The 27,727-nt window shown below is 43.3% G+C and overlaps 1 protein-coding gene across 1 annotated transcript in view; it reads right to left on the reverse strand.

Annotated features, from left to right (window-relative positions):
* Hs3st3a1 (heparan sulfate-glucosamine 3-sulfotransferase 3A1) overlaps window positions 1-21,923 on the reverse strand; it is a 96,757-nt gene extending 74,834 nt beyond the window's left edge. Inside the window, exon 1 of the mRNA XM_070001401.1 lies at window positions 20,414-21,923. Within this exon, the coding sequence (XP_069857502.1) occupies window positions 20,414-21,027 (614 nt within the window). The 5' untranslated portion in view covers window positions 21,028-21,923. The remainder of the gene's footprint in view (window positions 1-20,413) is intronic.
* Between the last annotated feature and the right edge of the window lie 5,804 nt (window positions 21,924-27,727).

The following is a 27,727-nucleotide window of genomic DNA, read 5'->3' on the forward strand; positions in this document are numbered from 1 at the left end:
CAAATAATAAGATTTAGTGATAGTGTCCTTTTTTCTTCATAATGAGGTATTTCATTTTTAGATAAGAATAAATGAGCTTAGTTCCCAAAGGGTCAAGGTTTAGTACAAACTGTTTGATTTTTGAATAGGAATTGACTTGAAATCCAATCACATTCTTCTGAGCCTACATAGTTCTAATTCATATGAAAAAGGTCAAAATATACTTTACAATCCACTGTAGTCGTTTAAAAAATATCCCCACTATTTTTAATAAGCCTAAATTAGTAATTACTCTCTTAGGGGGTATGGAATACACCTACTTCTTTTTCTTTAATCTTTTTAAATAGTTTTTTATCTTCAAACAGTTGGAAAAGGGATTTCAATTTAACCTTCCCATTTGTGACACCTATTTTCTTGAACTTTTATCTTGGCATGACTGTGCCAGGAAACACAGCCAGCCTGCAGTCTCGTGCTTTGCTGTGGTCTCAATGTTACCTGAGAACAGTGTGAAATTTTCTTCTCATTTAAAAAATTATCTTGCCTTAAAATAAACAAATACCCAAAGGACCTTCTCTGGGAAACAGTTTGTCCAACTAAACACTTCCTTTTTTTTTTTTTCCTGATGGATGTTATAAAGGGGAAACAACTCACTTGGCAAAGTATCATACATCATCGCTCAAATCTGAGTTCAATAGTTCACATATCTTACAGCCCTTGGGGAGGAAGAAAAAGAACTTTCTGTTTTCAAGGAAAATGGTTTTGCCTGAGCTTTCAAAACGGAGCCGGCCTGTTCTATAAAATCCTGATAATAGGCATATATAAAAGTCAGATGTCTGAATCAATATATTGAAGTTGCTTAAATAGCCAACTGTTAATTTGTTTTTTACAACTTCCTGCCTTGAAGGGCAATGATTTTTTGCCTGAACCTTCAATAAAATTCTGTGAGTATATTAGGATAATAAGTATGTTTTATATTTTATTTTCTATATTTTTATACAAGGTATCTAAATGTGCAAATAATGATCTGTAGATGAACTATTGTTTATTTGCTTTTTTACCCCCCTGGTACTAGGTTTTGAACTCAGGGCCTCCCACATGCTTAGCTTAGCTGCTAACTCAGCCAGCACTCTACCAATTATGCCACACCTCCAGCAGCTTTTTGCTGGTTAACTGGAGATGGAACCCCTTAGTCTTTTGCAGCCAGACTGCCTCTGACTCTTGATCCTCTAGGTTGCATCCTCCTAAGTAGTTAGAATTACAAACATAATTTTTACTTTTTAAGTAAACATTAACTTTTTTTAGCCGGGTACTGGTGGCTCACATCTGTAATCCTAGCTATTCAGGAGGCTGAGATTTAAGGACTGTGGTTCAAAGCCAGCCCGGGCAGGAAAGTCCATGAGACTCTTATCTCCAATAATCCACTAGAAAACCGGAAGTGGCTCTGTGGCTCAAGCGGTAGAGCGCTGGCCTTGAGCTGAAGAGCTGAGGGACAGCGCCCAAGCCAAGAGTTCAAGCCCCAAGAACAACAAAATAAATAAATAAACAAAAAGCATTAACTCTTTTTTAAATAAAGAAGAAACATGCTTGCAAGAAAGTCAATGTCTATCTACTGATACAATTTGATAAATTGCTAAAGAGAAAAAAGTATACTTCCTATACAGGTTTCTAAGCTTTTCATAATAATCAACCATTTTACACTTGTATAGCAATGGTCTCGTCTTTGATGTAATATGTTGTTCCTACTTCCTCCCCTTAACAAAGCAAGCTACTGGAAATTGTATTTGAAGTACACAGGGTCATGTCCTCAATGTTCAGCCTCAGTATACCACAGGTTCAAACTTCCACTTTGGTGGTGTGTAAGGAGCCTGCTTATTAGTTCATGAGATTCGGCCCCTTGTTTCTTGGATAGGGAGGATGGCTTAATGTCTGTGGAGATGGTGCTTTGGGCGGCTCACTCTTCAGAAGTGAGAGCAAGTGCTAAGCGACCAAAATGATGGATCCACTTGGAAAGGCAATCAATGGAGTTATTTATGAATAAGGAAGATTCTTACGAGTACACTGGGTTTTCTTTTCACCTCTGCAGTGGTATCTTAGCTCAGGCTGGTACCTTGCTGCTCTGGAAAAGACTCCACCCTTCTCCCAAAATATTCAAGGAAATTAAACAGGCCTGTCAGATGCTATGCATGCTCAGTGATGCTGAAGGCCCATATGCATCAATCCAAAGATCACAGCACCCACTTACAACCCTGTGATAAGGACAACATCAATGACATCATCATTTATAAGTTAACAGGTTCGAAAGAAGCACAATAATAACAGGCACATCTCATTTATTTTTTAAAGGAGGATGCAAAATTTGTATTTCATTTGATTCAATAAGATGTGGTACCTTTGGGTTTGGAAAACAAGGTTCTGAGTATTTATGTAAACCAAAGTAGTACATGGAAACAGGATTCAAACCCTGTGTTTACATGTAGTTGAACACGATTGTAAGACCAAACCAAGCCTTGTCCTGACTCTGGTTGTGCCATTATTCTGTAAGTAGGCAACCTGGAACAAATTGAATAAACTTAAACATGGTATACCCTGCTGCATCATGGGAGATTTATTTATAGGAAGGATTTGCCACAGTATTTAACAGTAAACCCAAGTAGTGGGGGGAAGATGTCTCAGCAGGTGGAGTTCATCCCATCCCTTGTCTCTTCCAATGAACTCCTACTTACTCAACTTGCTACTGTCCGGCTTTTGTATATCACCAAAGCTTACCTGGTCTCCAGGTCACAAATATATCTCTCTACCCCAAGACAAATACAAACATCTACTCAACTTTTCCAGAGCTTCTGGTGCTGAAAAACTTGAAACTATCCCTCCTCCAGACATCCACATTCTTAAGAAATATGTCAGTGTAGCAAAAAATTGAGACAATTGCACAATAAACACTCATCTATAGGCCAAATCAATTCTAAACACACCTTCTATACCTCTATTGAAATATAGCTGTTATCCTTCTTATTAAAATGTTTAAGAAATCCATCTATCCATCCACCTACTTTTTAAAGCAGGCTTCAAAGTAAATCACAGACATCATAGCAGCATCTTCTAAATGTGTGTATACCTGTCATGAACTAAAGAAATGATCTTTTGAGGTGAGCATTGGAGCAACTCCCTTTGGGTTGTGGCCCACATCTCTGCATCTTACCTGAGCTGATGACTAGCATGATCTTAACTAATGATATGCACAATGGATGGTTTCCAAGTTTGACCTTACTCATGAGCACCAAGGTACCTGGAGCATTTTCCATTCCCCGTGTCTAAATAAAGCTTCTCATTCTTGTTGGAACTTGCTATTCCTCCACTGTGTACCCAGGCTACAAATCTTCCAATACTCTCTATTTCTCTCCTTGATCTCCTTGCAAAGTTTTGCAATTTCTGTTAATAAAACAACTTAGATGATCATTCTCCTTTTCCTATGCCTGTGACATGGCTCTAGACCATACCTCCATCTCAGGTTCCAGATTCCCCGACAGCTGCCTACCTTAAGCTACCCTGTGAGAATCAGGCAGGCTTCCACAGCAGAGCCAGAGGTGGCTGCAAAATCAGTCCCCCTCCTCCTTGTAAAGACAGCCTTCCATTCCCCCTCCCCCAACCCTGGCTCTACAGTGGCAGGTACCCAACATGACAGCCACCAGCTTTCTGGTACTATTGAACTCTGGAAATGCAGCTAAGAAGAATTGAAGTGTGCTGCAAGTATTCAATGCACATAGACTCTCATTAACTGTGTTTTATCTTGATTACATGCTAAATTAGATGTTAGCTATATGGGAGGAAGGAAGGAAAGAAAGGAGGGAAGGAGTAAAGAAGGGAGGGAGGAGGGAGGGGAAGGAGGGAGGGATGGAGAGAAGGGATGGAAGGAGGGAGGGAGGAATAGAGGGAGGGAGGGAGGAAGGAAGGAAGGAAAGAAGGTAGGTCATATTACTTAGCTCTGGTCTTCACCAGAAGTCAGAACTCTGAAGTTCTTGTGGTCACTCATAGGACACGGAAGTGAATCTACTTTTCTACATAGCAATCCTCAGCAGGGGCTTCGAAGTATTTCCTGCACATGTGCTATTGCTCCCCTTCATTACAGGGCCAAGGCACCTGAAAATTGCAAGCATCAGTTCATAACAAGTATTGGCTGCCCAACGCCTTCTCCCATACAAACAGAAAACAGATCCATTTTGTTTCCTTTCCATCATTAAACCACCACAAGCCATTCTAGCAGACCCTCTGGCTTCACAGGAAGCCTTTTCAACAGATACTGTTGGAATTTCAAGGCCTCCTACACCAAGAAAAATGCTTAAGGCCCCATTAGAAAAGAAAAATAAATTGCCTTTTTCTTAAAAAAAAAAAAAAAGAAAGCAAACCCACAACATATGATGAAAGAAACTACAAGAATAATTAGTCTACCCTCAACCAGGAAATTGAGAGGGAGGGGAGGTAAGGAAGGAGAGAAAGAGAGAGGAGGAGGAGGAAGGGAAGGAGAATGTGAGGGGGGAGGGGAAAGAAGGGAAGGAAAGGGAAGGGAAACAGAAAAAAAATAAAGAGAAAAAACTGCAAGCTTTGTTTCTTGCACAAAATCACTGCCCCACAGCTCCATTTCCCTCCTTACTCTCCCACAAGAACTCTTCTAAACACCAGGTTCCAGCAAAAACAGGGCTTCAGTTAAGAAAGGTGATGAGGGGTGTGGTTAACTGTGGGAATGTAACTCTGGTTGCAGTTTAATCTGGGTTGCTTTGTTAAATACCTGAACATAATGAGAATCTGCAAAGATTTATGACCGTAACCAACATATCATTTTGACTTTGCCATTCAACCCAGCCTGGCAACTTTGATATTTCCTAGTGAAAGGAGAGATCTAAATCCAGTAAGAACTCTTAAAAGGAGGGCAGGAAATTTTATTCCCATAATTTGATTGATTACTTCCTACTCTGAACACTCATGAGAGAAGAAGGCACGCTTTTTTTTTTTTTTTTTTTTTGGCCTGTCTGGGCTAGAATTTTCCCCCACTCATCTTTTACAAGCAGGCAACAACCATAAAACACAAATTACTTAGCAAAGATCCAAAGGCCAATCATGCTAATGGATTCCAAAACCTGGGTGCATCAAAATAATGAACAAAACATCTTAGAGGAAGCACAATGATGTCAAAGATGATCAGCCCCCCAGGCTCAACGGAACTGATTCCATTTAATGTGTCAGTTAACCAGTTCTGGAAGGAAAAAAGGTAACCTTCTAACTGGTCCAATACATGGAAGTTGTCACTGTTGCAAATCCTCTAAAATCAAGTGCATGTAACTCAGGACACTGCATCCTCTGGAGTTGGTCTCTTAGTAGAAAGTGTGTGTGTGTGTGTGTGTGTGTGTGTGTGTGTGTGTGTGTGTGTGTGTGTGTGTGTGTGTGTGTGTGTGTGTGTGTCTGTCTGTCTGTCTGTCTGTCTGTCTGTCTGTCTGTCTGTCTGTCTGCGTGTCTGTGTCTATCTGTCTGTCTGTCTGTGTCTGTTTATGCCAGTATTGGAGATTGAACTCAGAGCCTAGGTGCTGTCCCTTAACTCCTTTGCTCAAGGCTGGAGCTCTACCACTTGAGCCACAGCACCATTTCTGGGTTTTGGATGGTTAACTGGAGGTAAGAGTCTCACAGACTTTCCTGCCAGTGCTGGCTTCAAGCTGAGATCTGACTAGCCAGGATTATATGAATGAGCCACTGAGGTCTGTGAAGCTGGGCTTTGATTCTTGGGCAAGGCACCTCTGCTTCTTTATATGCAAGTCGATCTTTATCTAGAAGATATTTACTCCTTCCAATAATCATATCTGTCCATATTTCTGCCTCACTGGATTTAAAGAAAGCCCAAACTGACAGCCATGTGTTTAAGGGTCTAAGCACTCCCGCTAAAGGCTTAATACTGATGACAGTCAGCTGGAAGAAAATCACTTCGATAAACCTTATTTTTTTTCTTCATCTCTTCTTTTTATTAGCTTACATTCGTTATGCACAGGGGGATTTCACTGTTACATTTCAGCACGTGTGCTGTATCTTCCAATCGGTCTCAACTTTTCCATCACTCTCCAGTCCCCCCTTCCCAAAACAATTCCAACAAGTTTCCCTCTTCTATCTTTATGGTGCAGTCTATGTGTTCATCCTCTTTCAAAACGTATTTTGAAATTATTCACCCTTTACTTTTCTTTTTCCCTTCCCTGTCTCTAAGCAGTTAGTCCCCTTGTTAGATCTGTTCTGAGTTCTCTCACACATACATTATGCATATGGATACAGGAAGGTATTTGCACATGGATATGGAAGTCTTTTATGTCTAGCTTCCACAAATGAGCAGTGTCTCACTGGCTATATACTCCAGTTACATCCTTTCTCCTGCAAAAGAGATTTCATTTTTCTTTAAGGCCATGTAATATTCCATTGTGTGTGTACATGCGCGTATCACATTTTCATCACCTTGTGTTTATTCATTCACCTGCTGTTGGGCTCCTTTGGCCACCCATCACTTAGGTCTTGTGAATGCCATTACAACAAGCATGGGTCTACGATGTCTTTCTGCTACATGGATTTTCTCTTCTTTGGATATATGCCCAATAATGGTAATATATTGGTCATAACAAAACTCTATTTCTGTTTTTTTGAAGAACCTCCAGGCAGATTTCCTTAGTGGCTGCACAAGTTTATATTATCACCAGCCATAATATGAGGGCTCTTCTCTGCTGCCCTCCCATCCTCACCAGTATTTGGTTGGTTGGTTTATTTGTTTGTTTTGCCAGTCCTGGGGCTTGAACTCAGGGCACTGTCCCTGAGCTCTTTTGTGCTCAAGGCTAGCATTTTACCACTTGAGCCATAGAGCCATTTCTGGCCTTTTCTGTTTATGTGATACTGAGGAATCGAACCCAGGGCTTCATGCATGGTAGGCAAGCACTCTACCACTAAGCCACATTCCCAGCCCTGTTGTTGTTTTCTTAATAGCTGACACATTCAATAGAGTGAGTTAGAATTTAGGGTGGTTTTGATTTGCATTTCCTTTGTGGCTGAAGATATTGAAAAATTCTTCATCTATCTATAATCATTTGTATTTCTTCTTGTGAGAATTGTCTGTTCTGTTCATTTGCCCATTAATTAACTGAGTTACTGGATCTCTTGCTATTTAATGTTTTGAGTTCTTGGTATATTCTGGATATTATTCCTTTTTTGGGGGGGGGGTCCAGTCATGCGGCCTGAACTCTGGGTCTCGGCGCTGTCCCTCAGCTCTTCAGCTCAAGGCTAGCACTCTACCACTTGAGTCACAGCGCCACTTCCGGCTTTTTTCTTTTTGCTTATGTGGTGGTGAGGAATCGAACCCAGGGCCTCAGGCATGCAAAGCAAGTGCTCTACCACTGAGCCACCTTCCCAGCCCTCTGGATATTATTCTTTTTATCTGTTGAACACCTGCTGAAGATGTTTTTCTCCCATCTGGTAGAAAGTCTCCTGATGCTAGTGATTGTTCCTTTCCCTGTCCAGAAACTTTTTCTTCAATTTGATTTAGTCTTGTCAATTTTTTGATGACATCTTATTAGCAAAAATAATGAAGATAAAATAGTGCCTGGCTTCACCATCAGGCTATGCTTTGATTTGGTGGTACTAACATAACTGGAAAATTAAAGATTAATATGCCAATCCAGGAGTGGAAGTACAGAAAAGCAAGGAAGACATTGTAAACACTGATTCAGCAATGTGTCTGCAAAGTGCTTGGCTGGAGTCCATTGCTCAGGGCCCTCAGGAGCACAGGAATGCCTGGTCCTCCCAGACACCAGTCACAGGCCACCAATACACCAGACACCAGTCACAGGCCACCAACACACCTGCCGTTAATGGCATGAGCCAGGAGCCTCCTTGCAATGTATTCCTGATGAGATTTAGGCTTTTCCTTGAAGGGATTTAGAAGTCATTCACTTGGTCTACTTAAGATTTTTTAAAATTTTATTAAGAATTTTTCTTAAATGGCCATTTTTTTTAACCAATAGGGGGAAAAATCAGTTGGATGGCTCAGATTTCTGATATACTCATGACAATGAATTCTGTCATATTCCAGAGAGAAAATGAGTGGGAGGACAAGACCAAAGGTGTGTGTGGGAGAGAGAGAGAGAGAGAGAGAGAGAGAGAGAGAGAGAGAGAGAGAGAGAGAGAGAGAGAGAGAGAGAGAGAGAGAGAGAGAAAGAGAGAGAGAGAAAGAGAGGCAGCTCTAGTTACCCCATCATAGGCCAACATGAATAGACTAACATGATTACTTAAATGTTGTTTAATTCTTTTTTCAACTGGATTTTCATGTTTCACTTCATTTTCTCACTAAAGATCCAACACCAGAACCAAATAGGTCCAAGTCACCTCCCTACCCACCATCTTGGGACGATTGGGACAGACAGCATCTTTGATAGTTTTTTTTTTTTTTTTTGTCAGTCATTGAGCTTGAACTCTGGGCCTGGGCGCTGTCCCTCAGCTCTTCAGCTCAAGGCTAGCACTCTCCCACTTGAGCCACAGTGCCCTTTCCGGTTTTTTAGTAGTTTATTGGAGGTAAGACTTTCTTGCCTGGGCTGGCTTGGAACCACGATCCTCAGGTCTCAGCCTCCTGTGTAACTAGGATTCCAGGCATGAGCCACCAGCGCCCAGCTATCTTTGATACATTTAAGGGAAGCACTCCTGTGCTAGACCCGGTGAGTCTAGGGTCAACACTGCATCACTTCTAATGTTTGCTTAGTTCTACAACTAAGGCATATCCTTCTACCTTTCCAAGCCTCTGTTTTCTGATATGTACAATGTAGGAAATAACAGCACCTTCGTTAAATAATAAGGCCTATGTAACAAACGACCATGACCATTCAGGTCACCATGTGCCCCGGGTCATTTAGTATTTGATAGAGTTTCCCGCAAAGGTTCCACACATTAGTTATTGTCACTTTCCCTCTAAAATGATGGCCTCCATCATTTCACATAGTTCAAATAGTCAGCCATTTTAACGTGGCTCAAAAAAATACAAGGTGAGGTGCATACCTACTAAAATGGATGCGACACCAACAAATGGAGAATTTGTATTTAATCACAGACATTATTCTTTTCTCTACATTCACATTCACAGTCTATGCCTTGCAGGAAGAAGGGTTTTTTTCACACAGATTCCACAAATATAAAAAAACTAACAAATCAAAGGAAATACAGTTCACTCCAGGGAATCTTAGGATGAAGTGGGTTTTGTGTTGTTTTGTTTAAGTAAAAGTGAACTAGGGATAAATCCCTATTTTTATAGTTGCTTTAAATATCAAAGGGAAGTTTTTTTTATTATGCTTAAGTAATTGAAACAAAGGAGTTGCCATTCTACAAAGCTGTTTATGAATACAATGTGTCTTGATCTATGTCCCTTCCAAACCCCCCCTCCTTTCACTTTTTTCATTTTGCAGCATATACCTTGAATTCTTGACTGTGTGCTCACCCTCTATCCCTCTCAAAAGGCAAATATTTTTTTTTCAGTTTTGAATCTACTTTTTTAAAATTAGTTTTATTTGCTTTTGGTGTAGGTGATACCAAGGACTGGAATCCAGGGCCTCATGCAAGATAGGCAAACACTACCACTAAGCCACATTCCCAACCCTCAAAGGGGAAATATTTTTTTTGGAAGATATTTTTTTGCAGTCCAGATACACAATTGTGTGTTTAAAAACGGAGGGAGAAAATGCCAGCACACTGTCTAGATAGGAAGTTGGACTCTGCTAATACTGGTAGTGAGGACTAGGTAGATACTATAAGCCTAATCACTAACTGTTGGGAGTATGCACACATCCTGACTCTCTGATCTCAGTTGGGTATTCTCTCTTCTTCCCTCCACATCTGTTTCAGTCCCATAAGCCAGCGTCTATACCATAGGCATGTCTTCAGCCACAAAGGAAATGCAAATCAAAACCACCCTAAATTCACCCTAAATCAAGGGCATGAAGCCCTTGATTCCTCAGTACTGTATACACAGAAAAAGCTAGAACTGGTGCTGCGGCTCTAGTGGTAGAGCACTAGCCTTGAGCCAAAGCAGCTCAGGGACAGCACCCAGGCTCTGAGTTCAAGCCCCAGAACTGGAAGGAAAATAAAATTCTCTTTGTCCTTGTTTTGGGGACTGAGTGAGTAGGTGGCGAAGCAGGAATCATTTGTGCTCTGGAATAAGTGAAAGGAGGATTCATGTATGGAAGCAATGGGTGTTATAGGACAGAGAATCTGGAAGGCCCGCCATGGGCTGCCCAAAGTAAAAGATACTAGTGTGGGGCTGAGAATGTGGCTTAGTGGTAGAGTGCTTGCCTAGCATGCATGAAGCCCTGGGTTCCATTCCTCAGTATACCACACACAGAAAAAGCCAGAAGTGGTGCTGTGGATGAAGCGGTAGAGTACTACGTTGATTTTCTCTTCTTTGGATATATGCCCAATAATGGTAATATACTGGTCATAACAAAACTCTATTTATAGTTTTTTTAAGAACCTCCAGGCAGATTTCCTTAGTGGCTGCGCAAGGTTATGTCACCACCAGCCATAATATGAGGGTTCTTCTCCGCTGCCCTTCCATCCTCACCAGCATTTGTTTTTTTTTGTTTGTTTGTTTGTTTTGCCAGTCCTGGGGCTTGAACTCAGGGCACTGTCCCTGAGCTCTTTTGTGCTCAAGGCTAGCATTTTACCACTTGAGCCATAGAGCCATTTCTGGCCTTTTCTGTTTATGTGATACCGAGGAATCGAACCCAGGGCTTCATGCATGGTAGGCAAGCACTCTACCACTAAGCCACATTCCCAGCCCTGTTGTTGTTTTCTTAATAGCTGACACATTCAATAGAGTGAGTTAGAATTTAGGGTGGTTTTGATTTGCATTTCCTTTGTGGCTGAAGACATTGAAAAGTTCTTCATCTATCTATAACCATTTGTATTTCTTCTTGTGTGACCTGTCTGTTCTGCTCATTTGCCCATTAATTAACTGAGTTACTGGATCTCTTGCTATTTAATTTTTTGAGTTCAAGCCCCAGGAGTAAGGGGGAAAATAACATGAAAAGAGAACGGCACTGCACTGATGGAACATTCTAGCAAAATCCTCTTTCTTTGACTCCTTTAGGTTCTTCTGCTTAGCTCTTTTCACATATGTAATCAGGAGGTTGAGATCTGAGGATCTTGGTTCAAAGCCAGCCTGGGCAGGAATGTCTTTGAAACTCTTATCTCCAATTAACCACCAGAAAACCTGAAGTGGTGCTGAGGCTCAAGTGTTAGAGCTCTAGCCTTGAGCAAAAGAGATCAGGGATAGTGCCTAGGCCCTGAGTTCAAACCCCACAACCTACCAAGAATAAGAAAGAAAAAAAAAAGTGTGGCCTTTATGGCATCACTGACAGGGTCAAACTTAATTGAAAGCTGTGATGAATCAGGCCTTTCTTCCTCCCCTCACTGTTAACCTCCCTAGTATAATCACAGTATATGTACACTCCCATAGTACTCAGGGCCTCTTGCTTGCTAAGCAGTTACTCTACCACCAAGCCATGCCTGTACCCCATAGCATTGTGTGTGTGTGTGTGTGTGTGTGTGTGTGTGTGTGTGTGTGTGTGTGTGTGTGTGTGTGTGTGTGTGTGTGTGTGTGTGTGTGTGTGTGTGTGTGTGTGTGTGTGTGTGTGTGTGTGTTATGCCAGAAGCTGGCCTTGAACTCAGGGCCTGGGTGCTGTCGCCTAGCATTTTCAGCTCAAAGCTGAAAGTGCTCTACCACTTTAGCCACATCTCTGCTTATGGTTCTTTGATGGCTAAATTGGAGATAGAGTCTCTTGGACTATCCCTGCTGGCTTCAAACTGAGATCCTCAGATCTCAGCCAGATGTGAGCCATGGGCACCTCACATATATTACATTCATGACCCCTTAGAGCCTGACTCTTACTAGGTCAAGTTCCTTGGTAGGAAGGCTTATGGGAAAGGTAGTTGTGGGTAGATAGGGTATAAAAGCAAACTCTTGCTTTTATATCCTAAGTCCAACCAGCAAGGGCTAGAGACAGAGGGTTTAGGAATGAGTAAATGGAGATCTATTTTTGCAAACAGGTGAGGTGGGTTACTCTTGCTCTGAGGAAGGAAAAAAGGAGGGCTCTTGGGCTTTACTCTGTGTTACCCAGAGACTTAGATGTTTAGATTAGAAGAGAAGCCGGGCACCGGTGGCTCATGCTTGTAATCCCAGTTATTTGGGAGGTTGAAGGATCAAGATTTGAAGCCAGTCCAGGCAGGAAAGTCTGTGAGACTCCTATCTACAATAAACGACTCAGAAAAAGCTGGAAGTAGGGCTGTGGCTCAAGTGGTAGAATGCTAGCCTTGAGCCAAAGAAGCTCAGGGACAGCACCTAGGTCTAGAGATCAAACCCCACAACCAACAACAATAACAATAATAAAACTTGAACATAAGCACTGGGATACTGAAGCAGTGGATCCAAGAAGCACAGTTAGTGCTAAGTGAGTGTTAGGTGATTAGTGGTTTCCCCCTTCAGTGTGTGGAGCATACAGGGGGGTAAGGTCGGCACAAGGTGATGATTTCCATTCTGCACAGAACAAGGCCACATTCCCTCATGCTCCTCAGAAAGACACGAGATTTAAAACTTACAAAATGTTTACCGATGAACTTCTTCCTCTAGTATTTTCAGACTGGGATTGTCCCAAGTAATGGGAACCTCAGAAAATCAAGCCTCAGCTGAGAAGAGACTACCCTACGGTGCTATTAACTCAATGACACGCAGTCTTCTCCTTTCCCCGTCTTCCCATAAATGCCTTTTCTTCTGTTCCAGTGGAGGCCACACCTTGTCTTTCTTCCCTCATTAGCAATGAACCCAAATCAAATCCGAGTTGATCAGTCTAGCTGTGCTCCATGCCACCTTGACCCTCTTGGTGCTGCACGATTCCTCTCAGCTGTAGACTGTCTCCTCATGTTCACTCTTGCTAGACTGGCCAATGAACAGGATCACCCACAAACGGCCATGTTCACTGCCACAAGTGAGGGAAACAAGAGCTCAGGACAGCACGGGGACATTAGCGCTGGTTATGTGGGAAAGGTGCTTTGGTCAGGGTCTCCCCAATGAAATGCCCCTCCCTTCCCTCCTGCCTTTGTTTTAACCCGTTTTAACCACCCAGTTCCCTAGACTGCCACCTCTGGGATGCAATAGGACTGCCCCCCTCCCCCCACATCCCTAGAATCCCAGTTTCCTAGGAGGGACACACATGAATCCCCAGACCCTAGGCTGTCGACACAGGAGCCCCCAGACCCTGGGATGAAGACACAGAAGGGCTCCTCCAACTAAGTTTTCAGTACCTTGCTGTGTCATCCTGCATGCACATGGGGGCTAATCCATAGGACAGCTCCTGTGTGTGTGCAAAGGGTTAAATGGCTTCTGGGGGGGGGGGTGCTTGTTCAGGACACAAAGCCCTCCTCCAGAGCCTGTACCACACAGGGGAAGGGAAAAGGCTGCACTGCTCCTGCTGGAATAAAATCATCTGGAAGTATTTTCATCTGAAGCCAGCTTTCAGACACAGAGGCAAAACACACTAACAAAAGTAATCCGGGGCATATGGCATTCCTTTCAGTCATATACATTTCTAATATAAATCCTCTGATCGTTTATAGCCAGCTCTTTGGGTTTATTGTCGAGTTTCTCTCATTTCTCTTCACAAAACCAATTCCTGCACAGAGGAAGTGAACTAACCTTATCTCAGCTGTGGTAGGCAGATAGCTTTGGCTGTCCATGCTGCCTAAATAGTTTGTCATCCCTGTATTCTCTTTCTTTCTTTCTTTCTTTCTTTCTTTCTTTTCTTTCTTTCTTTCTTTCTTTCTTTCTTTCTTTCTTTCTTTCTTTCTTTCTTTCTTTCTTTCTTTCTTTCTTTCTTTCTTTCTTTCTTTCTTGTAGAACTACAGATACACATTGATAATGATTGGGTTGAAGTTTCCATCTGAGGTGGAGAGGCCATTTCCCCGCTACTGCGCCTGCCACTAGGTGGTGTTGCACATCACATTCAGAGCGGGCTGCTCTACCTTGAGTGCAAGACATCTCCTTTGCACTCCTCACAGTAAATTCTCTAACTGCATTCTGAATAAATATCCCTACTACCAGTTGCAGCTTTAAAAAAAAAATTCACTGCTATCAGACAACTTCTGAAACAGGTCAAATATGAACTCTGGATTGTAGCACTCAAATGACCTGAAGATAATTGTAAATGCTCAGGTTCATGAACAGTCATGAATAATGCAAAAGATTCAAGGTCTGCATCATGGGAAGAATGAGATTTATTAATTTACTGAATGCAGCATTGCATGAATTGCTAAATTCTGGCTTTCCATAGGTGTATAAGCTATATTAATATTCCACTCAAAGACTTTCGAATTGTATTCCCTAGTAGAGATCTTAAAGTACAACTATTTTAAGAACAATATTATCAAACTCAAAACTGCGGAATGAAGGTATTATTTTGGCCAAATTTCCTCTGTTTATCTATAAAAGGCATATTTCATAATAATAATTTTATTCTCCTTATTGTAACTTACAATTGAACAGAAACAAATTTTCTCAAAGCTTCAGGCTCTTAAAATTATTAGGAAACAAAGACCAAGAGAGAGTGTCTCTTGATAACTTGGTATCTGCTAACTTGGTGGAGAAAGATCTGTCCTCGAGGAAAAGAGCTGGATATTATCAAGTTGGATCCAACACTTTGGCTGATAGTAACTGCAATTTCCAATTTTTCAAAATGGTTGTTCCCATAGGAATATGAGGCTCATTTTTTTGTTGTTTGTTCGTATCAAGGAAGTTTGTTTGTTCTGAGAGAAACACACTTCTCTCGATGATGTGAGCAGCTGGCCTATGTAAAGTTAACCTCTGTTGTCATTAATTGCACAGGCGTTATTTTATTCCCATGACCCCTGCAAAATACAGAGCTGGCACATACTCTTCCCTGGACAATCAACAGATCATTTATTTGCATGAGACACATATTCTGGCCAGGGTGTTAGTTTTCTCTTCTCTTCTTTTTCTTTCTTTTTCCTTTCTTCCTTCCTTTCTTCCCTTTTTCTTTCTCTTCCTTCCTCCCCTCTTCCCTCCTTCCTTCCTTCCCTCCCTTCCTTTTCTTTTGTCCTTCCCTTCCTTCCTTCCTTCCTTCCTTCCTTCCTTCCTTCTTTCCCTTCCTTCCTTCTTTCCTTCCTTCCTTTTCTTCCTTCCTTCTTTCCTTCCTTCCTTCCTCTCCTTCCCTCTTTCTCCATTTTCTTTCTTCTTTTCTTCTTCCTTCCCCCCTATTTCTTTCTTGTGACTGGGATTTAAACTCAAGGCCTTTGCCTTTCCTATGCTCATACTATGCCATTTGAGCCATGTCTCCAGCCCAGCTTTGTACTGGCTTTTTTGGAAATGAGTCTCATGGAATTTTCTGCCTGGCCTCGCTTTGAACTGTGATCCTCAGTTCTTAGCCTCCCAAGGGGGGTTGTTTTTAAAGAAGTAGACAAGAAGTCATGATGCTGTGGTAAACTCACCCCTCCTGTAGGTACCTACCCATTTTTATTCAAGGTCTATCTATACATTGCAATCTTCATCACTGTGAAGGAGTGAGTGCTCACTTACACAAAGTGTTCCAATTTCAAGATTCACCAGAAATGTTGCTCTTTAATGCCTGCCTGCTTCATACCATAGCATGTCCATGATTGCTCAGATGCTCCTCTACCACTTGATAACTTTCCTCTTATGAATTGCAACATTTTTTACCCATACATGAGTAAGAGGGGACACACACACACACACACACACACACACACACACACACACACACACACACACACACACACACACACACAATGGATTGATTGATCAGCAATTGCTGATATGCTCTCCTGCGGACAAACCCAGAGTTCGGATATGGAGCAAACAAAATGACAGCAATGTTGGCTCAACCTTTCCTTGGTGGACAGTTCAGGCACTGAAATCTCCTGGGAACTAGATGCACGGAGACAATTACTCTCTCTCCCTCCACAGATACTCATGGTGGACTCTAGTTCCAGCCCCTTCATCCCTTCCCAATGGCCTCCCTGCACTGTGCGGACAGAGCCTTGGACTCCAGTGACCTTGGATTATATCTGTATTGAACATGTACAACGAATGGGACTTCAGTCCCTAGGACCTTGCATGGGTGGCGAGACTCTGCATCTCTCTTGGCTCGAATTTCATGTCAAAAGCTTCATGCAAAAGAGTAGGAGGGTGGGAAACTGTTCATGAAGGTTCTGCGCAGCTGCTCCCAGCTGCTACAAAATTCTCCTCTCAGGAACTGAAAGTACCTCTGCTTGATTCGCCTCTCCAGTGGCCTCAAGCAGACAAGGCCCCAGTCGTTAGAACATAACGTTTTGAATACTGATGGAAGGAAAGAACACTAACTCCAAGCTCAGTAACCTCTGATACTTCCTGGTACTAAAGCAAAAAAAAGTAAAACACAGGAAGGAGGTGTGATCAGCTAAAAGACTGGAGCAATGTGGGCTTCCTACCCTATGCCAAATAAGACCGAAATGCTTGTGTGTACATATGGATAGACAGATAGACAGACACATAGTAGGGTCTCTGTAGCCACAACATTTGCATTCATGGAATCAACCAACTATAGGTCATAACAATCTAGAAAAACTCCATCTGAATTAAACGTGTATGGACTTCCTTATCTTTTCATTATTCCCTAAATGACTCTGTATAATAAGTATGTATGTAGTAGTAGATATTTAATGTATTCTGGATATGATATAAAGTGCATAGAAGGATGTATGTAGGTTATATATGGTGTAATAGAAATATTACACCCATTTTAATGAAATACTTGAGCATCTAAGGAGGAAGGAATGTACTGGGAGTCCTGGGACAATTCTCCACATTATTTTCAGAGATTACATATAAGAATAATATAACATAGTTATATATTATGTATCATTATATATGTTATATATTATATGTTATGTTACATGCATATTATATTGTTATATATCACATGTGTTATATTATTTAATATTCCTTCTAAGATGAGACAGCTATTTATAATATCTTTAAAGGCATTAAATACTTTACCAATTGGTGTCGTTCTGTCTTAGAAGTGAAAATACAGTATACCTTCATTAGTGAAGGTCTGATAGATAGGGAGGCTTCATTAAATTCTGGGCTCACCTGCTCAGAAACCCCAGTGGAGACAATTCGGTCTTGGCTTCCAGTAAAGATCTCAATATTCCAGAGCAACCACAATCACTTCCCCAGTTCCTTTATGAACTCACCACACGCACAATGGAGACAGACTATGCATCACAGCAGATTGCTTTCCCAGGACACACAAGCGGCAGACATTTGTTGCGCTGATATCATTGTCTGCTAAATTAAGTAAGGAGGAATGTTTTTGAAACCCATCAGGGTGAAGTTTCATACCCAGGAAACTCCACAGACCTGTCCTCAATTATTAGAACAAATCTGCACACCTAGAGAAATTTGGTGGGGGAATTTGTTGAGGATATTAAAACAGTTTAAACAAGAGGAGCAACAGCCTTTCTCCAAAAGTGTTTTTGAAGAACAAATTTGTGTCGTATCTTTTATTGTACATTTTCTGCAGTCAAGGGCGTATTACTCTACTCTCCAGACATCATTTATAAGACATTTCAGTTTCTTTCAAGTGAAGAAAAGGAGTAGAAATATCTTAATCTTAGCAGCAAGCTTTTCTCTGAAACTCTCAGAGATTTTCTTCAAACTTCACAGCAACTTTTCTCCTTTTGTGCGGACAGTAGGGGGCACTACCACAGCAAACTATTATGCATTATGGGAAATAGATTCCACTAAGAGTAGAAACAAGAAAAAAAGAAAGAAAAAGACTAGATACTTGGGGGCTCCTCCCATGTCAACACATCTACAAATATTATACAGATTTTTACCTTTTGTAATCCACATTGGGGTGTGAATATCAGTGTGTATGTGTGTGTGTGTGTGTGTGTGTGTATGTAGTTAAGAGACTTTCTGTGTGAGATGTATACACACACACAGTTAAATCTTCAGTCTATTCTGCAAACATCAAACTCTGACTTCAGAGCCAAGATAAAAAAAAAGAAAAATGTGGGAAAATTTCATTGAATAATCATATAATAATCCAGACCCCATAGGTTGGAGTTTTAAAATAAGAGTTCCCGGTGTAATTGAGTTCAGCTTAAATTTATGCATTCAATTAAAAGAAAAACCAAAACATTGGGAATGGTAAAAACAAAGACATTTTCTCCAACACTTGGAAAATTAGATTCAGCAAACCATGAAGTCTACTGTGCAGTTATTTTTGTAACCATCATAAATTGCTTTATAGAACTCCTCTGCCCGAGTAAACAATCTAAGCAGAGATTTACTTTATAGCATGCATTCAGTTTCCAAAGGACAGAGCGGCCTCAAAGTTTATGGGTCCTTTTCTTTCCTTTATTTTTCCCCTCCCCAACTACTTGTGTTTCCAGTTACCTTGAAACCTTTCTACTCTTTAGAGTTTAGAAAGTTCTACAGAAAATGTAATCCAGGTCTGCAGATCCACTATAGTCTCAGATACTCATTGCTGGGAGAAGAAACAATTCTACCTTGTGGAAATAAAAGTTTATATGACAAAGTGACAACAAAAGGTTTTAGTACTAAATATGTCACCCTATTTCATGGCATCTCAAGACCCTGTTTGGCTGGGATGGTTCAGCCAGCCCAGTTCACTTAAGATGTGTTCACTTCTGGTCCTATATAAGGCCAAATACGAGGCAGGCTGCTGTAGATAAGAGTTTTAGGGGTGTTTAAACACTTCTTTCTTCTATCGCTGATTGGGGGGGGGGGAACAAAGCTGTCTTTGTGCTAAAAAGAAGGACCTGTTGTTTCCAGATTCAACAGGTCATTTTTATAAGAACTTCCCAGAGGATATAACATAAATGACAGAAACACAAGGGGATATTTTAAGTGGCTGATGATTTTAAATGATATATAATCTGTATTAAGGGCAAGTTGTTTGCTTTTCTTTCCAGCAAATGGAAAGTTAACTGTTTTAGAAGTGTTTAATGTTAGAATTGAATTTTTTTAAGGGACTAAACCTTCTCTCATGAGTTGAACTACTATAATTTCAGCTCCTGAAATCAATCTGAGGGGTGTGCTTGACCCCTGGAGTCAATAAACTTGTCAAATCGTGTCCTTTTCTGTTTGGGGGATGAATGGTTAATTTAGTGGGCTCTTGAAGTGTGTATCTAAATCGTGTGTAACTATTCTAATACTGTTTCAGTTAAAATAAGGAGAATGAATATTTTATGAACTAAACTTTATAAAATGGAAAATTCTAGCCACATGACTTTTCCTTGAACTTGGAGGAATTTTTTTTTTAAAAAAGCTTACTATGTTGTGGCAAAAAATATAATCTAAACAATAATAGAACTAATGAGTTTACACCAGCCTTGTATGTATTGAAGGTAACCTGATTATGAGAAGATTGGCAACTTTAAGATTTAAATAATATTTACATACGATCTAAATAAGATTTACTGCCTCAACTGTATCCAAAGAGTTTCAGCAGTGGATTGGTCTCTACTTTTCTTTCTTAAAAAAAAAAAAAGTTTGTAAAGTTAGGTTATTTGAAGATCTTTAGAAAAGTCTACCAGAGGCAAACTCATTTCTCTCTATAAAGAGCAAGATCACATTTACCAAATTCATTCCTTACCCCCACAAAAGTTGTTACTAGGGAAGCCGTTGTTTAAAACACGAAGAACCAAAGGGAGCCCGTACTGGCTGAAACATAGATTATCCAAACTACCTGGGCTCTCAGGAGCTTGACACTTTTACTAAGTCTCTATATTACACTCTACCTAGTACAACTATCTGGCAAAGGGTCAAGGTAAATAAATTCGTGATGCAAACACCATGTGGACCACAGGGAATTGCTCCAGAGATAAAGAGAAGAAAAAAAAATCCCAGCAGACTTTCTGCAGAGAGGTAACTTGGTAAGAAGAAACGGATTTTTAAAAATTTATTTTGGAAAAGACTTTAAAAAAATAGCTCCCCTCTAGCTAAATCCATGGGTACTTTCTCATAGGGGAGGAAAAATAGGTCTGTCTGAAAAAAAAGGGACTTTCACGAATTAAAATCCCCAAGACATAAATTTCCCTCCCTCCACCCCCTCTTCCTCCCTCCCTCCCTCTCTCCCTCCTTCCTCTCATCCTCCACTGCCCTCCCTCAATGGAGAATGGCAGTCTCAACTTGGGAACGGTTTGTGGGGACCCTAGGTCTTCTGAAGCGGGGTGGGAGGCATACTGGAGGGGTCCCCAAGGCCTCTCCCAAGTGGGCCTCCCCCCTGCCCCGACCCATTCTCTCAACCCTACACCTCAGCCCGGCGCGCTCGCTCACCGGTACCAAGCGAGGCCCTTGTCGTAGCTGCGATCGAAGAAGTGGGGTTCGGCGCCCACGGCGCGCACGTCGGGGTGCACGCGCAGGAACTCCAGCAGCGCCCGCGTGCCGCCCTTCTTCACGCCGATGATGATGGCCTGCGGCAGCTGCTTGCTGCCTTCGTCCAAGAGTAGGGCCAGGGTTCCCGGCGGGGCCTCGGCCACGCTGCTTCCAGCCCCGGACCCTCCGGGACCCACCGCCAGCCCGGGGGTCTCCTCTTCCCAGACCGTCTGGTCGCTGTCGTCGCGCGGGGCCGGAGGCCGGCGCTGCTGCTGCTGCCGCCGCCGCCGCCGCTGCAGTTGCAGGAGGCGTTTTCTGTGCGTCGCCGCGGGCCACACCGCCAGCTCCCGCGGGCCTCCGGCCAGGACCCCGCGACCGGGGTCCCCCGCCTCCTCGCCGCCGCCCGACAAGCCCACGATGGGGCCGGACAGGGTCTGGCCGCGCTCGGCCAGGCAGTAGAAGACGTAGAGGGACGTGAGCAGGGAGCAGAGCATGAGCAAGAACTTGCGGAAGATGCGGCGGGACAGCGGCTCGGCCGAGTTGGGGTGCGCGCCGGCGGGGCCCGGAGGGGCCATCCTAGCCGGAGGCGACGGCGGGCAGCGCGCGGGCCATGCTAGGCCGGGACTCCGCCAGGTGCCATCGCATCCCCCCGGCAGGCCCGGTCGCCGGACCGAGGCCACATTGCCCGTGCGTCCCTGTGGCGGTGCCAACTGCCCCGGGAGAGGCAGCGGCCGGGGCGCCTCCGGGGAACCGAGTCCGAAATGGGGAAGGGGGAGTCTGGGAAGGGGGAAGGGGAGCTCAGTGCTTAGGAAACCATCGTCTTAGGTTCAGATTCTGCGCCTAAAGGGGCAGCGCTCGGCACCCGGGTCCCTGGGAGTCGCTGCCGTTGGGATCTCGGCGGTGGCGGTGGCGAAGGCGCGCGGCTCGGGCCGGCCCCGCGCAGCCTCTCCGGTGCGGATCTCCACTCAGCGATCGCGCATCCCCGGCTCTGTCCCGGTGGAGGGGATACGCGGCTCCGGGCGCCTCCACGCTCTGCGTGCGCTCCGGACCGAGGCGAGCGAGAGACCGTGTTTCCCCAACTCCTGCTTGCTCTCGTCTCCTCGCTCGCCGGGGCACCCCCCGCCCTTCTCCGTCCGGGCTCAGATCTTCTTCGCCATCCAATGCCAGCTCCCCCGTTCGTCTCTCGGAGTGTCCCAGTGGGACGCAGCAGGCCTGCACCCCTCTTCGTGCGCACCCGGAGGTTCCAAACTGCACTGGGGGGGTCCCCCCCACCTGTGAGTGACGCGGCGGAGAGCCCGGTTGTCTTGGATGGAGCGGGCGGGCGCTCCCCGCCGCCGCCGCCCCGCTCGTGGGGCGCACAGGGGCAGCAAAGTTGTCGGTTACGTCAGCGGCCCAGGTCGAACCAGTCCCAGGACGCTCGCCGCGGGGCGCGGACCCAGGGCGCAGGGGGGCCGGGCGGGTTGGGATGGAGAGAAGGTGGTGCGAGCGCCCGCCGCGGCCGCCCAATGGCACTGGGAGGGCGGGGGGAGGCTGGGGCGACGCCCCTTCCCCTCTGTTCTCCGGCCCCCCCTCCTCCCTCCGGATCGCTGCTCCCCTTTGGAGCAGAGCGGTGCTTTGCTGTGGCTACGAGCTTGTCTGACAGTTAAAAGGTGCTGAATCCCCCCCCCCACACACACACACTCGGAACCTGATTTTCACCCCCGGAGCCCCTGGCTAGATTAGAGGTGATCAGGCCTCTCCAACTCGGTGCAGCACTTTGCAGGCCGTGATCCCGGTTTCCAGCACCCCAGGGCTCTGCTTCCCTTCCAAGTCTCTTCCACATCCTCTCCTTCCTTTTCCCCTTCCAACCCTCGCTCCCGCTCCCGCATTGCCTTGAACCTCCTCCACCGGATCCCACACCTTCAGAAGTTTCTTCGGGATAGTTTTCAGCCTTCTCCGCACCCCACGATCCCATCAGGATCTGTGCGCGGCGGGGGGAGGGGGGGAGTGCAACGGAATTTTTCCTAGCACCAACTTTGCTTCTTCCTACTCTGTGGCGCGCTCTTGAGTCTAACTCTTTCTTCGGTTTCAGTGTGTGTGTGTGTGTGTGTGTGTGTGTGTGTGTGTGTGTGTGTGTGTGTGTGTGTGTGTGTGTGTGTGTGTGTGTAATTTTTTTCCTGCGTGTGTGTGTGTGTGTGTGTAATTTTTTTCCTGCTGCTTTTGATTTTTTTTTTCCTCCTTGGATTTATTGAAACTGATCGAAGGTCTCCCAGGACCTCGAAAGGAACAAGTTCTTGGGAAATAAGTCAATAACTAAATCAAAGGCGGGAATTAATAATGGTTTTTTTTTTCTCTTAAATCAGCCCCCAATTCCAAAGTCCAGACTACTCAGTTTTGTGTGTGTGATGTGTACTTGAATATTGTTTGTACTGGTATATGTCTGTCTGTCTGTGTGTATGTCTCTGTGTGTGTGTGTGTGTGTGTGTGTGTGTGTGTGTGCGCGCGCGCGCGCGCGCGTGTCTGCACGCACGCCTGCAATCAGAGGTTAAATGCCTTTTCCATAACCAAGCGGTTTCCTTTTTCTCTGGCCTTCCCTGACCCTATATCCTCTTCCGGTGCTCCCCGGAGAGCAGGTCAGGAAAGGATACCAACTGCCCGGCTAGTTAATGGAGGGAGGCGGCCCGTGGAGCCTGCAGGGGGTGGTTTTTGTTCAAGTCCTATTTGTTCCTTATTGCTGGGCTTCCTTGCTTTCCCCGGGACTCCAGGCAATGTGGGTGGTGGCCTGGCAGCTGCTTCATACCAACTCGGTGCCACAAGCCATGGAGTCTATTTTCTGGGCTCACTGAGGGTGCTCACAAAGGTCCTGGAAATGTTGCTTGCCCAACCTCATGTCACCACTCCATCTCATCACCTGGATGTTTTGTCTTCACCTTGGGTCTATCTAGCCAAGAAAGCCAAAGTCAGGGAGATCTTTCCTTTTCCTTTCCTTTTCCTTCCTTTTTTCTTTCCTTCTTTCCTTCCTTCCTTCCTTCCTTTCCCTTCCTTTCCCTTCCCTTCCCTCCTTTCTTCCTTCCCTCCTTCCTTTCTTCCTTTCTTTATTTCTTTCTTTCTTCTTTCTTTCTTTCTTTCTTTCTTTCTTTCTTTCTTTCTTTCTTTCTTTCTTTCTTTCTTTCTTTCTTTCTTTCTTTCTTTCTTTCTTTCTTTCTTTCTTTCTTTCTTTCCCAAACTGAGACCTCTTGGTTTGAATACAGTTCATGTTACCTGTGCTCTGCTGCATGCTTATTGGCTACTACTATTGGTTTATGGTTACAAACTATCAATCGCACAGGCAACCCAGTCTACATACAACCACTGGTGATGAGCTGTTTTGGTTCTGCTGCTGGAAAGCTCTGGATGTTTACCAGAGTGAGCAAGCAGCAAGTGCTCCCAAGCTTCACAGTTTTCCCTCCCCCACTCCTCAAATGGGATATTGACAAGCCCCTGGAAATTTAATGCTGACTTCGCATTGACTGTGTCTCAAAGTTGTTCTGGGGGGGGGGGGCTGTAATCCTAGCTACTCAGGAGGCTGAGATCTGCAGATGGAGGTTTGAAGCCAGCCTGGACAGAAAAGTTGGGGAGATTCTCATTTCCAGGTGATAGTGGGAAAAAAAGCTAAAGGACAGTGCCTAGAACTTGAGTTCAAGCCCAAGTGCACACTTTTGGACACACACATCTTACATGCCCTTCTGATGCTATGAACACCCAGTGGGACCTTTAAGGGGGTGTTTAGCTCCTGTGGGCTCTACTTTCCTGAGAGAATTAAAGCCATCTATGAAATGTGTTAGTCATAGAAGGAGGAAACTTAGCTCTTCTTCTCTGTCCTAAGACCTCACTTGCCCTTCTGATTTTTCAAATGGGATGAAATGTACGGAACCATCCACAAACCTGCTATCTGGCTTCTCAGTCAGCATCCTGCACCTCATACCACATGACTCCCTATTAGTTAGAATTTACCAAGTCTCTGGTAGCAGCAGAAATAGATGAAAGATGCCTTCATTCTTTTCATTCCAGGTTTTCAGACTCCAGGGTATAGTTTGCAACTGGGTTGGGTCTAGCCACATTTCTTTTTTCTTTTTTTTTTTTTCCTGGAGAAATTTCCCATTTCAGTTTGTTGGGTGGAAAACTCACATGCCAAAATTACTGTTACTACAAGCTGACAGTATATTCTGTAGGCAAAAATGAGATTTGCAACAAAAATTAGTTAATTAAGAAGGCTGACCTAATATCCATTTAACATTTTATATATATGATATTTATTTCTAAATTTTTAATTTTTATTTGAAAATGCTAAAAATAGAGGGGTTATAGTTACATAAGCCAGGCAAAGAGTACATTGCCTTTTGAACACCCCTTCTCTCACTATCTTTCAATTTTTCCCTCCCAACCCACCCACAAGTTGTATAGTTCATTTTATTATTATTATTATTATTATTATTATTATTATTATTATTATCTTTAAGTAGTTGTACAAAGAAGTTCCCATTCTACAAAACAGTCTATGAATACAAAGTGTCTGACAACATTGTCACCCATCTCTCCTAACCCATCCAGTCTCTCATTTTATTTCTTTAACTGAGATTAGGTGATTACATAAATTTCACATATTTCACAGTATTGTGGAATAATGATACTTAGTTAAAGTTACAAACACACTTTAATCTTCACAAAGCAAATTGTCATCATGGTCTATACAGTCTGTGAATTCTATGAGCTTTGACAATTCAAATTACTTTTTCCACATCAGGTGATGTTTACATTTCTTTCCTTTTGCTTAGTGTAGGCTGTTCCCACTTATTCTGTTCCTCCTCCTGGCTTCCATCTATTTCATGCATATCACATTTCAAATGCTCAATACCACCAAGTGACTAGTGGTTGCCCCATTGGACAGCTTAGAAGGTGATATTATTCTCATAGGAGACATATATGTCTTGGGTGGTAGGGGGTGGTCTCATTAGGAGACAACACATTCCAATTAGGATAATTCATAGAGTTTATTTACAAAACATGTGCTTTTCAAAAGAGTAGCAAAGAGAAAGCCTAGATATTGTGCAATAGTTCTGGATGAATGGCATTGGAGCAATTACCATCCCTACATCTAAAGAGGTGAGGACCACCCCAGTTAGAATGGCTAAAATCAAGAACTCTAATAACAACAGATGCTGGAGGGGATGTGGACAGAAGGGAACCTTACTGCATTGTTGGCAGGAGTGTAAACTTGTTCAACCACTTTGGAAAGTAGTATGGAGGTTCCTCAAAAAACTCCACATAGAGCTCCCCTATGACCCAGCAATCCCACTTTGGGGCATTTACTCAAATGTTTACAAACAAGACCACACTAAAGCTACCAGCACGACTATGTTTATTGCAGCACTATTTACTATAGCTAAGATATGGAACCAACCCAGATGCCCCTCAGTAGATGACTGGATCAAGAAAATGTGGTATATATACACAATGGAACTCTATGCCACCATCAGAAAGAATGACATCGCCCCATTTGTTAGGAAATGGAAAGACTTGGAAAAAATTAAGTGAAGTAAGCCAGGCCCAAAGAAACATAGGTCCCATGGTTTCCTTATTTGAAATATCTAGTATATGTTTGAGTCAAGCAAAAAAGGTCAGATAAGGTGATGTTAGGGAAATGAACCCTAAGATATGTATTCAAAAGTTTTTTTGTTCTTTCATGCGATTGTTTCTAACACATAAGATTATTTCTTTGTTGCTTTGTATGTCCCTCCCCCACAGTATAACCCCTGCTTTCACTGTATTTGATATCGGTATAATTTGTGGAGAGGAAGGGGAAAAACAAATCGTTTAAATAGGGATACAGGTGGACTCATTGCAACAATGAGATGCACGAGTCGTTATGGTGAAAAATGAACTTTACAACTTTGGTGAGGGGGAATAAAGGAGGAGGAGGATTCAGTGGGGGGGGGCGTAGGGGAGGATGAGAAGGGATGGGAAGGGGAAACAAAGGAGGAGGCTACAATGCTTGATAAGAAATGTACTCATTATCTTGCCCATGTAATTGTAACCCCTCTGTACAGTATTTTCACAATAAAAAAATAAATAAAGAGGTGAGGACAAGGAGAGAGAAGCAGCAATGGCATAGATAAGGCCCTTAGGAGATGTCGATTTAGTGGAGAGATGATCAGGCCAAGTCAGCCTCTTCTCCAGTTCACCCGAGATGTAGGAAACAAAGAAATAGCCAACATGAGGCCATAGTTAGATTAGCCTTGTACAGTTTGTAGTATCCCAACTTCTGGGGCTGGTGAGACTCAAACCTATGATAAGGAAAGGAGTCACCAGCACTCATTCAAACAGGCTAGGAATCTTTATTAGCTGTGGTGACTGACCTCCACTATCAAGAGACAGTGAAGACCAGCCCCAAAGTCATATAGCTCAGGGAATATAAAGGCAAAAACCACAGAGGCCCCTCTCAGGTGGTCAGTGGTAATTTTGCAATCAGTAAGAAAGCAAGTCACAGAAGCAGAGCTAGCAGTTAATAATTATAAATGGTGATTACAGTTTCAATAATCAATCAAGACGAAGTTCTCATCCTTGCTCTTCCCTGTGTTCCCAGTTTTGGGTTTTCTTCTAAACGGAGATCCCATCTTTCAAGTTTGGCCTTATTCTGTTAATCAATAAAAGTTAACTGCAAAGGTCAAGTTCCCTGTTTTTGTACATTCGCTGAGCAAACATAATCACCAAAAACAGACAGTGAGACATTGGTGGTAAGCCTTGTAGACTTATTTTTACTTGCTTTGCAATTCTTGGTAAATGCCAAGCCACAGTTTTGCTCCCCTTTCTTATTATTTTTAGGTCCTGGGACTTAATTATCCCAGTTAAATTCCTTCTTCCTTGGTGTAATTAATACTCTATTTGTTTAATTTAACCTGGTCCTAACATAGTTAGGTTAGAATCCATTCATTGCAAGGAGAATCCTATACCTCGTAGTTGTCTTAGTCCATTCTAGGTTGCTATAAGTAAACATCTGAGCCTGGGTAATTTATAAAGACAAGAAATTTAGTTCTTACAGTTCTGGAGGCTAGGAAACCCAACCTGCAAGAACCATCAGGTGTTTTTTTTCTAGTTAAGAATTCCTACTGCATCCTGAAGCTGCTCCCGACAAACCAGCACAGGGGAAGCTCAGGAGAGCTGAACAAAGTGGCTTTTATAATAGACACACTCTTAATAACTCACCCTCTCCAGTGGTCCCCTATTGCCCCTGAATGAGTTAATCCACTCATCCAGCAG

This window comes from Dipodomys merriami, unplaced genomic scaffold (genome assembly GCF_024711535.1).
Source record: "Dipodomys merriami isolate MVZ:Mamm:240054 unplaced genomic scaffold, mDipMer1.0.p SCAF_59, whole genome shotgun sequence".
Lineage (NCBI taxonomy): Eukaryota > Metazoa > Chordata > Mammalia > Rodentia > Heteromyidae > Dipodomys > Dipodomys merriami.